At 43.0% G+C, this 12,351-nt stretch overlaps 1 protein-coding gene across 2 annotated transcripts in view; it reads right to left on the bottom strand.

Annotated features, from left to right (window-relative positions):
- The window catches only part of PPM1L (protein phosphatase, Mg2+/Mn2+ dependent 1L), a 109,807-nt gene extending 97,799 nt beyond the window's left edge, over positions 1-12,008 (bottom strand). Inside the window, exon 1 of one of the 2 annotated variants that reach the window (XM_074592962.1) lies at positions 11,856-12,008. Coding sequence is in view for 1 of the 2 variants with exons in the window: in XM_074592961.1 (XP_074449062.1) it covers positions 11,086-11,484 (399 nt within the window). In the remaining variant the exon portion in view is untranslated. Of the gene's footprint in view, positions 1-11,085 lie in introns of both variants that reach the window. The other variant, XM_074592961.1, reaches the window with a different exon arrangement.
- Between the last annotated feature and the right edge of the window lie 343 nt (positions 12,009-12,351).

Below are 12,351 nucleotides of genomic sequence, written 5' to 3'. Positions count from 1 at the left end.
TAAAAATAATATCACCATTAACCTCAGCAACAATTTTCTAATTGCCAAAGATTACAAATCTTTTATGCAACATTCATCCACAGAGAATTCAATCACTCTACATTGCCTTCCAAAACCACTACTGTAATAGTGGTTCAGTTGTAAGTCCCTTTTAAAAAAAAAAGTCAAACTTATATGATGTATTTTCTATGAAAGTATAAAACATTTTGCAAAATGAAAAAGTCTGTCATACCAATCTCTTTGTAAATTAGCGTAGCGCCTCACATTACTATTTATGCATGAAACATAAGCAAGAAGAGGGGCTGCTCGGAGCTCTTCTCTGACGTGTCGATGCCAATTGGCATTATGAAACAGGCAGCTGGTCCTACATTTTGTTCTCTAAGTCCTCAGCAATAAGGACTGTTGATATGTGCCAGCAAACCAGTGTCCATCAGTAGAAACAAAGAGGGCAAAGTTTAGTTTTCAGAGCATCCAGAGTTACAAAACTGTTAGTGCTCTTTCAAGAGCCATAAAGAAATGCTGCCAAAACGCACACTCATGCTTCTCTGTTCCTCTCAAACATGTAGAGGGATATAAAACAGTATTCATCCTAAACCACAGAAATAACCCTTACATGTACATCTCTCAGGTTCTGGATCTCAGGCAGCGTATAAACAATGGTACGTTGAAACTGATAGTATTTTTCCTATGGCTGCCTGGTGATCTTGCTAGGACAGTGTGTCCAAGTCTTACAGCAGTCTAAAATTAAGGCAAGCTACGATGCAAAAAATACACGCTACTCTACCTTTTCTCCTCTACTCACATTCTTGTCTTCAAGTCCCAAACTCTACTTCTGGTCTCCCTCACCCTCTTCCTGCGACGGAGTCCCTGTGCCAAGTTATTCCACTAAGAACGCTGGATGCTTGCAATTTCATGGACAGAAAGAGCAGCAAACAGCTTTTTTTCAAGCAGTTACTAAAAAAATGACTTTCCGTGTCATAGTTCAGAGTTAACTGTATCTCCAGCACTTGACTAGCAAGTATGCAGCATGAGGCCACTCACCTTCACCTCTCTCCAGCAGGAATCCCAGCAGCATCCCGCCCACAGACAGACCCAAGGGAGCTTAGTCCTCACGTCACCAGCTGTGATCAGGTGTGCTGAGCATCATGATCCCAGTATCAGGTGATTGTTATCATAGGCCTCTCACAAAAAAATCTTGTTTAATCTCAGTTATATGAGAATATGAGTTACAACACAACCAGCTACATGTACTGTAATCCTACTGACTTCAGACACTTTGGTGTCTCCCAGTTAATGCCACTTCAGGGAAATGGGATTCAGTCTCCTTCCCAGCATTGCTGCTTGTGAACTAGAAACTGGTTTTACTTACTTTGTAGTTATGTTCCTACTTCTCCCTGCGTGATTTCCCTTTTCTTCCATACCGATAAAAGGCCAAACTTAGGATGATCAGGAGTAAATATCTAATGAATATACTAGCTTTGTTCAGTGGGACTCTTGCGCAACTTCCCTGCTTCCCAGCAGAAATAAACCCCCACTGTAACCACATCACATATGTGTCAGATTAAAAAAAACCAAAACATTAAAATCACCTTCACTATCCTATATAGTGTCCTATACATCTTTTAAAAGACCTCGTTAATTAAAAAGAACTAGAAAAATTAGAAAAAAAAATTCACACCGAATGCAGGAAAGTAAATGAAAGCTTGGGGCTATGAATGTTAAGAAAACGAAGACAACAAGCACATTTTGTCCTCCCCCTCCTCCTGCTCCCACACTAAGTTTCCATTCCTGAAGCACACAGCCTCGGATCAGCATTTTATTTAATGCTGATCACAATCAGATATTTCAATACCTCAGCTTTAGCGTGTGTTTGGAGGAAACACACATTTCATGGAAAGTTTAGGCAATTTTAAGGCGCAGTCCGTGTGTAGACTACCTGCAAATAAATCATGTTCCCACTCAAAAAGCAAGTTTAAAGAAGTGCAAGTGAGCCATGGCACACCAGAGAACTATATTATGGGCCACGCACTTTCGCTTATCAGAAGAAATGTTTCATGCCCTCCAGCAGTTTTCTATCTGGTAGAGAATAAAAAAGTAAAGAGATTTATTACATTAAAAAGCATATTGATTGAAAGCACTACTGTATGACAGTTTCAGCTATTATAACGGAACTTAATAAAATCAAATGTTTACCCCTGAAGGGGATTTTGTGAAATACAGGCTTTTTCAACATTTATGACAATGAGAAAATTTGCAAGGGATAACATTTTAGCACTGAAAGTAATGCAAATAAATGTTCATTTCTCCAGGGGAGCTTTGAGGTTTGCCGACATGACGTGCCATGGATAACTGCATTGTGGTTTAGCAGTTAAAACACGTACTTTGATTGTCTGGCTGGAGATGTCAGCTGCTCACACAGCTGTGAATCAGACAAGGTCGGAGATGATGAGAGCCGGCAATGTTTCAGCATCGTAATCAATTTGTATCAGCAGCAGCAGGATTGGTACTCCGTGCTGCCACGCAGCTCTCAGAAGTTCATTATGGCACCCAAACGAAAGAGTGCTGCCTCTTCCTCTCCCCTTGTCCGCTTCACTCTATCACTCGACAACTTGGACGCTGCTCTCCCCGAAGCCTGAGCCCCTCTCCCAGCTCAGTGCCATATGTAACCACCCAACTTCTACTTTCCTGGAATAACTTTTCTACGAGAGTAGAAAGAAAGGCAGATTTTTCCAGCCAGATTATTTCATGGCCTGCAAATTAATCTAGACCTGAAAGCCTAGTCTTAAGACTACTCTTTTTATTTCTTGAACGTGAACAAGACAGTTCACTGATACCAGATCAGTAACAGCTTTGCCATCTAAGTATCAGGCCTTATGGCATAAATGTGCAGTTATTTACAATTTACACTCTCACCAGTCTCCCCTACTTACCCTGACTCGAGTATTTATTAGTATTCTGCCATCTGTAAACCTTTTTTTCTTGTGAACTGCAATGAAATTTACATTTTTTTAAAGCTATCCTGCTTTCAAATGAAATCTCTACATTTGGCAGTAAGTTTTAAACTGCTTTATTAAAAACACTAGCTGACGTGTTTTAACGCTAGCTAAACAACAGGAACAAAAACATGCAAGCAGCCCAAAAAGAAAGCAATTTTCCAACTTATATTCTCCACCCGCAACTACTGATTCTCCACACAACTTATAATGGCCCGGAGATCACAAGCTGTCTATATGTACAACTTTGTCGGGATGGAAACTTCTTTGGGACATGCCTTACCTGTCACTTTTGTTGTCTTATTACCTCCAGGGTGAACTGAAACTCTACAGGGCTAACGAAGACAAAGGGGGGGTCATTAAATCTTCATGACTTTCTTTTATATGGAAGATCTCTTGGGCTGGCCGTAAGCCAGAGAAACTGGTCTGTCCAGCTGGACTGGTATCTAGTAACAAAGTCACTGATAGTGAACGTTGATGATAACAGTGAACCTGACTAGGTAGTCAGCAGCAGAAGGGAACTGGTAGTGATAAAAGCTGTTTTGAAGGAAAAAGAGCCTCACTCATAGCTACTCCCTATTTCAGAAGGTGGTGGCACAGGACATATATTCCTGAACTTGTTACAGAGGTTTTCAAACTGGGGCGCAAACGCACACCGCTAGGAATATGCAGATCATTTTAATCAGCGCGGATGTGCCACATAGTATGAGCAGCAACAGCTCACATTACTGCTTGTCTTTGGCATCCAGCTTGAGATGCAGGACTAGCACCCCAGCAAAGGCAGCTACTGCTGACACGCACGGCTCCTCCTCCTGGGTCTGCTTGGGTCCCAGCACATGCAGGGACCTACCTGGTGCAAAGACCCATGGGCAAACACAGCACAGCTTGTGGAGGTAGAGCATCCTGCATGGATGAAGGTGTAAGGTTCATGGGATGCTCAGGTACAAAAGCATGGTCACAAAATTGCCTGGACAGCAGGGGACATATGTGAGGATGCTTGCTTTGCAGGGGCACAGAGTAGGGAGGATGGCAGTAGGGTCCAAAGGGTGGGTGAGTTCACTTAAACTTTCAGGTTTTAATAAATACTAGAACAAAGAAGTGGAGCTAGAGGCATATGACTTTCTGTGCATAATTATAGCAGCTGTCACCCTTGAATTAGTTTTGGGAACTCTAATTTCAAGGGCATAGATTCAAACCAAAGGGCACTACAGAAGGAGTATATAAGCAGTTTATTCCTTTTTCTAGATCTATCGGTATCTATGCTGTGCTTGAAGAGCAAGTCCCGAACCTCAAGACCCAAGAAACATTAGTGCCAGATACCTTTGGATTACCCTTCTGCGTCATAAAACTTGACTAATGTCACACATGACCATTTCCAAAGAGATCAGCATGTCCAAAGGCTCCTGGGGCTGGAGGAAAGGTGCAGCACGCCCCATAGTTTCACTTCTGTGAAGGCAATACCTACATGCTGAGGAAGCATGATAGACAGGCCAGGTGAAGGAGGCAGGGCTGAAGGGTCCTGAGAGCAAGGGAAAATTTAGAGGTGCCAGATACAGTACCTGGGAACCCAGCAACTACTATGGGGGCTTCCTACAGGGCCAAGACTACTGTAGAGAATTGCAGCCACTAGCAAAAACTAGACAACAGCAAAACAAAGCATCTATGAGCCAGGAGACTGTTTAAAAATTGAAACTGCCTGAAGCCAAAACTCAATTTTAAGGAACAATTTACACCATAAATATTTGGATCTTCAATAAGAGGGAGGAAGGAGAAATACTGCTCTGGTCTACAGAAATGCTACTGAAAGCATGACACTCAAGACAGAGCTAGAGCAATCTGCTGTGTTAACTAACCCCACATGACGGAAGAATCTGAATTTTCTTTCTCTCACACTATTAAACACAAAAATGTCCAAGTTCATGACCTACAGAATGGAATTGACCAAAATCATACTGCCCCAAAACTGTATTTAAATTTGTTTATTATACATCCAGGCTGGACACCAGGTTAAGCACGACTAGCTAACAAGTCTTCTCCATTGCCTATGTTGTATGGTAAGCAGTATCAGGAGGAGCACAAATCAGCACATTTTTAAAGAATTTAAGACGTTACTTATTTCTGAGCCTTGATCTGTCTTTAGAAATTGCTTATGTATCTAAGGACGTAACCCCAGGAGTGCAACCGCAGGGTATCAAGTTAAAAAGCGTCAGGCACTCTAACAACTGCGGTCTGAACATTCCTGTTTGGTAGCTGTGAAATATCCTCCCCATCTACGGCGATGGATAAGCTGCTGAGCATCGACCACGCAGCAAGAGCACGCACACAAACACTTCCTATGGAGTAGTCCGAGTTAACTCAGGTTCATGGAGAAACTTAAATGACTTTCATAACCTGAAAGCATCCAAGAATCAAAATTGATTTAATTAAACCAGTGGCAATCAGTTGGCTGCCTGTGTGCCCAAACATGGAAGCACTGATCCAAGCTAAGCTGGCAGATTACATTTAAAATTAATTGACTTCTTGATTTTTATAAAAATTGAAAAAGACTCAATTCTACACCAAATGATACAGCTGTGAGTGGCAGCGATAAGAGTTCCTACTTCCAATTACATTTTTCTACACCATTTTAATCAATTTTAAGTCACAGTTCTGTACAGCAAATGAGCATATAGTTAGACCTAAAAATCAAATAAGCATGGTTTTGTAGGGTGAAAATCATAACCCTGTAATATGATATCCAAGAATCAAAGCTTGGATAAACCAAACAAAATGACAGAAATGTTTCTATATATCATTTTGGCTTGTATTTTAGGCCACTAGTGTGGAATTTATAAGCAGATTTAAGACGTGTATCAACATGACCTCACCTATGTAAATATTTATTCAAACATTTAGGCACTTTGCAGAAGATTCTAGATTAGAAACTGAAGGAAATTTCTATAAAAGGAAAACCATCCCAGCAGTTCCTTTTTAAAAACTGCAAAGCCTCAAAGACTCCACCTTACAACTAGGCTATAACATCCATAAAACCCTCAAAACTGTTGTTTGATTTATTCTTCTATTTTATAAAATCTCAAGCCATTAATCCTTAATGGCCTTTACTCAAAAGTATGATGAGTAAGTTTTCACCACTAAGTTTGCTTAAGTAGTTCAGTATCAGAGGAACAGGTTTGAATTAGAATTAGCAGATCCAGATAAACTTAGAAAAAAAATCAGAATTGGTAGCTTTCTCTTCTTTCAACGCAACATAAACACCTTCTGCTATTAGGATCAGAAACTAATAAAAAAATCCAAAGATCGCAAAAAAACAGTTATATCATTAGTTCATACTTGGTAGAAGGTAAACATTACCTTCCAACTGTCAACTATTATCTCCAATTAAATGGAATAAATCTCCCCCTGTCAGTCCCTGAGAAGATGCTCAGCATTATAGCACAGCCTACACCCAGGTGAGCTCAGGCCAACAGTTTGTGAAGGGGTAAAAAGTCATGTTAAATGGTATGAACAGAAATGTACAGGTACTATGTCCTGTTCTGACAGTATGATTTACAGCTGCTCTGCTGGTATCCTCATGTTTGGTAAATTTGTGGTAGTTTACCCGTTCACCTTCACTGAGGACTAAGTCATCTAATTTTCGTTAAAGGAGGAGAATAGGCACACGAGCTATTACCATGGTACGCTGCGTTTCAGAAGTTCCCTTCCCAACCTAACCTCCCGGCAGCTTGTTTGTTGCAGCAGGCCTGAAGATGACAGCAAGTTCACCTCAATGAATCAGGGAGGAATTAATCATGCTTTCAAGTACCTATATTTTAAATGCACAGCAGGCTCATTTAAACACAGCTGGCAGGGTGCCCTCTTCTCCAGGCCTTACCTCAGCATTCACGTTTCCATAGTCTCAGGCAACACTAGTCAGGACTCTCACCATTATCTTCTGACCTTTCCCTTTTTTTTTGTCTTTGTAAGTTAATCAGTAACCAGAGACTTCTGCCAACAGTTCGTGCTACTGATTTCAAGGTCCTGTGGCACACAAAGCCTCAAGTGATTTTGTATGTGGTTACAAACATTAGCCATTGATACACCAAATTCCCTCCTTACATGTCTGAACTTCCCAATTTTTCCCTACACTACAAATAAAAATAAAAAAAGGTGTATTTCACATACTGCAACACTATGTTGGCAACTCTAAAACCCAATTATATCAGGGAAAATGCTCTTATCCACACCTACAGATCATAAGGAACAAGCTTTGCCATGTTCCTATTTAAGGAGGCTAAGAGAAATAAAAAAAAAGCAAGGCATTTTTTATGAGACAGTTACTGAGCTTTAAATTCACACCGTCATTATGCACATCAGTTTACGACTGCAAACAAGCAAAGGCAGGATATAAAGTACTATCTATTACTATAATTATTTTTAAAGTATTCACCTCATAGGGTTAGGCAAAAACAATGATATGTGACAGAGCCATAACCATAAAACTGCAGATGGTAGCTGAGCTACTTTGTTCTTGTCTAATACTGAGATCTCATTAAACTGAGTGCTTAAACTTTAAATATTTGAGAAAAGAACCCTTTAGTAAATGCTAGTTAAAACAGATATATCATTCTGATTAAGCATCCATCCTTTCCTTTGCTCAGCTTTCAAGCTACTTGTTTGTTATTTCATCCTTTCTGCAGTTTGCCACTTCTCAATCTTCCAGTCTAGGCAGCCACAAAACTTCTAAATAAAAGAAAAAGCGGGGGGAAAAAAGCACTCAAGCCATCTTTAAGCCTTATAAAGAAGCTGATGAGAGAACAGACAAATATTTTCTTCTCTTCTTTTTTGACCAAGTTCAATCACCTTGAAGACTCCTCAGTGTCTTCACTGTGAGGTCTTTCAGTGAAACAACAGGCAGAAAGTTTTCTTTATTCTTTTTAAGTCTACTTCTTTGCCCTCTATCTGTTCTGCATTATTATTATTGTTGTTGTTGTTAGTAGTATTATTCAATATTCAAGAAACTAACTTTTTATAAAAGAAGACTGCACTACACACCCTGTATCAAGTTTTATCTCTAAAATATTATTGCCTTGAACAAGTAATTGCAGCAGCACACCAGATTCCTAGTTGTAACACAGAGCATTAATAATTACTTTTGAGTATTGCTTTTTCATCAAGCCAGCCACAAAATTGAAGTAAATGTCTGCCAACCTATTCAGGCTAAAATTGTAAGATGGAAGAGGAAATGACATAACAGAATGGTAGAATTTATGCAAAATGTTGGCAAGATTTAAGCACTTTAAGCAAAACCCAGAAATCTTCAAAAATTAGCACTACACAGTAATTCATATTACTTGAGTCACGCTTCTCTATCCTTCCACTTCAACATGATATGGCAGGAAGTCATTACCGGAGACACACTCCCTTGTATATAGCTGGAAAGAATTAATCTAGCATCTCATTTGTGGTATTGTCTGTTTGGAAAGAGTTTTTCCCCATACAGAATAGTTTGTTTCACATGCAACTCCAGAGATTAGCAGTTCTTTGTTCTTTAAATACACATAAAGAAATTGAATGGGAGCCAATACGGCAAATTTTATCTTTACAAAGGCTTTGCTACATATGCAGGTAAAGTATTCCACAGAGTCACTTATCTTTTGAAAAAAATAAAAATAAAAATAAGACATCCAGAAAACCAGTTCAAATAGAGACCTGAAATTTAGTATTATGTACTATGGATTAAGTAAGACCATTACTTTTTGCTATTTCTTTTTCTTCTCCTCTTTTCTAATCAAAACTATAAAACCTGCTTAGATTAAAACCTATTTTTCATAATTTATTTTTTGCTCTATGCACAGCACACAGTTCATGCTCTTCTGATCAGTTTTATGTAAAATCTAAAACTAGTTATGTCCTCAGTGATTAGGCACCTATTTTTGTAGGATTAAAGGCCACTAAGAACATCTGGGGATTTCATTAGAAAGATAAATAAGAGATATTAAATACATAAGTTTTAAAAATATTAACTTTTAGTACGATTTGGAGAGAGATCTGCTAAACCTTTCAAAATGTCAGGCCTCATATAAAAGCCTTATACTTTGCCACTGAATCAATTAAAGCAAGTTCTGAGGAATCAGAATACAAAAGACAAATGAGCTTTCCACAGATCCAGTGTTATCATTAATATCTCTTATGGATGTAATTCCAAGATCCACAACAAAACAAACAAACAAGCAAAAAAATATATAGGGCACATTGTTGTCATGTAGCTATTCTCTGTGTTAGTTTTGGGTTATTTAATATACTGAGTTTGCAATCAGATGTAGGGCAAGATACATATAGGATACAAAATTAAAGAAAGAAATAAGATCCCCCTTTCACAATGCCAAAGTCTAAGCATGTATATCATACTTCTATCTGTAACAATCTCAGAATACTGTTTAAAAACATGACACACATATTTCTGCAAACTTGTTTTGGATGATCAGTTCAGACAAGGAAAACTGTCAGTTTAAACAAAGGGGAAGAAGGCAGAAGACAGAGCGCTGGCACCTTCCATCCAAAGCCTCAGAAAACAAAAGCGACATACCAAATACACTGATCAGAGCTAATACCCCTTCAGGAGAAGATGTGTACCAGTTTGCGATACATACATATCTCTACCTGTATTCCTCGAAGGCCAAGGGATAGTGAACTGGCACAAGTATGCCAGTAAGAGTTGGCACAGCTGTGCCCCAATTGAATTCAGCCATAAAGAGGAAAACAGGGTTCAATCACGACCAGAATTTTTTATGAAGTTGACAATTTTCAATATCCCAAGTGTTTGCATTATTTTAAAGGGGGCAAAACGCTAGACACCATGAGATTGCAGTAGCCCAGACGAGCGACTCCCTTTACAACCGTGCAGGCAGAAGAGCAGCTTTTTGATTATGTGCCTGAGGCCTGGGTTTTTTTAAGGCAGCACTTACAGGTTTAGAGGGGCAGCAGCTGCCATCCTTGTGCTCCATTAGTGTCTGGCCACTGACAACGCTTTTCCAGGACAGACTTTGACTACTTGATCTGCGAAAGCAGCTGGACGAACACCCAGGCTCTCTTGCTGCCTTACCCCTCCTCGGCAGGAGCACTTATATGAAAAACTTCAACATTTCCCTCCAGCTTCCATCATCCCAGCAAAACCTGTAAAGTAATCTCATACCCAGCATAATGGTTGGCTAGAGCTAATTTGTCACACAAGGACAAATTCTTTGTCCTTTTATACAGTTATGAAACATGTGCTTTGTGCTTTATGAAAAGCTACGTGGCAGCACTACAAACCTAAAGGAAGAGGAGGTATTTACATTTGTCATCTGTAACAAATGAAGCATCCCATCAAGCTGTAATACTAATTACATAGCACAACCTAAAGGAAATCACCCTGCCTAAAAAAAGTTAAGAGGTTAAACACCAGAAAGTTTCAAAATGACAGTTTTCCTGGCTTTCCGCTAGGGAGGGGACAAGTATGACAGCACAGTTGTAATGACTTAAAAACTACATGCAATTCACAAACATGATACTCAGTGACTCACTGGTCCTCACTTGAAAGTGAATTACTGAGAAGACACGTTCCATGCACACCAGCTTTAAGGCTGCACACACGCCTGCCTCTAAAAGGACTCCTCTCTAACCACTGCCGATGAGCACAGCTCCTGACAGGAGGGGGAGACCAGCCCTGTGCCAAAATCAGATCACACCACACTTCGCTGTAACAAAAGATGCCTCCAGGGAGCTTCTGCTCATCATCGTTATTCCACGCACGTAAGAGCGACCTCCAACAGCTTTTACTTCAATTAAACCTTTACTACTGTAAAGGGCAGAGGGGGTATAAACACATTTATACCGCGCTGATCGTGGAAGGGGTAATGAGAGCTAAAGAGAATGGAGTATCTCTCAAACCCTAATTAGAGATTCCCCCCCGCCCCAAGAAACAAGGAAACCCCTGCCCCCCGCAAACAATGTCTCAAAATAACCGCACGAACCTGGTGCGGGCGAACACGTCCATTCCTTGCCCTGTAACCATCCTCCCCGCCCCCCCCCCCCGTTTTTTTTCTTTTTTCTTTTTTTCCAGCTGAGCACTTGCCTCTCCTCCGTGCCCATCAAATATCCCGAAGATGGAGGGGTGAGTCTTGTTCACCAGGTCAGTGATTACTTCGAACCTGTCCTCCATGTGATCCCTCCGGCCTTGGATGGAGTAGACAGCCACGTTGTGGCTCTTGAACTCCCAGGTCTTGGAGAACTCTGCGTCCAGCACGTCTAGCCCCCCGAGCCTGTCATTCTGCATGATCTCGGCCACCTTGCCCTTCACCATCTTCACCGCATCCCTGCTGGACTTAACAATGGTTTTCACCTCATCCGTGTGGAAGAAATAACTCCACAGGGCCAGGCTGATGCACAGCAAGAACAGGGTCTCCGGTCTAAGCAAGAAGTAACGCATGATCCGACCCAGCAGAGACAGCAAAGTCATTGTATCCTCTATCATTTATTATCGAGACCGTGTATCCCCGCACCATGCAACGCGCTCCCCGGCGCCTGGGAAGGCTCCGAGCCGAGGCAGCCAGTCAGTGCATGCTCCGCTGGGGCGCAGCCGGCGGGCGGGCGGGCAGCGCCGACTCCCGCGCCCCGCCGCTCCCTCCTCCTCCTCCTCCTTCTCCTCCTCCTTCTCCTCCTCCCGGCGGCGGCCTCGGGGGGGCCGCTCCACGCACGGCCGCTGCCGGCTACCGGCCCCGCGGCGCCCCGTCCCTCCCGCGGAGCAGCGGGCCCGGCCCGGCCGAGGAAGGCTCCGCCGGTGCCGCACCCCCCGCGGCCGCGGCCCCCCTCAGAGCCCGCGGGCGCCCCTAGGCCGCTACTCGCCTGCGGGCCCCCGCGGGAGGCCGCCGCGCTCTGCCGCTCTCGCAGCTCGCCCCGCCGCGTCGCGGAGCCAGCGGCCGGCCGCAGCGAGGAGGTGCCTGGCAGGGCCGCCCGCGGGTACCTGTCTCCCGTGTCCCCCACGCCTTGCGCCGTCCCTCCCCCGGGGAGGAGCGCCGCCGCCACCGCCTCCTCGCCCGGCTCCCGCCGCCGGACTACAAACCCCGGCGGCCTTCGCGGGGGGACGCTGGCGCGGGCTGACCGGGACGGCGCGGAGGGCTCTGGGAGTTGTAGTCCAGAGAGGGCCGCGGGGCTTGGCCCGCGGACAGGCGGGCGGCGGTGCCGGGAGGGGGAGATCGGTGTGAACCGGTGCAGACAGAGCAGCGCATCTGGGTACGGGGAGAGCAACCCACATCGTCTCCCTGGCCTTGTGCAAGGCATTGACCCTGCCCCGCATGACATCCTGGTCTCTAAGTTGGAGACATGGATCTGAGGGATGGAC

The sequence above is a fragment of the Larus michahellis genome, chromosome 6 (genome assembly GCF_964199755.1).
Source record: "Larus michahellis chromosome 6, bLarMic1.1, whole genome shotgun sequence".
NCBI lineage: Eukaryota > Metazoa > Chordata > Aves > Charadriiformes > Laridae > Larus > Larus michahellis.
This window is presented reverse-complemented; position numbering and strand designations above follow the sequence as displayed.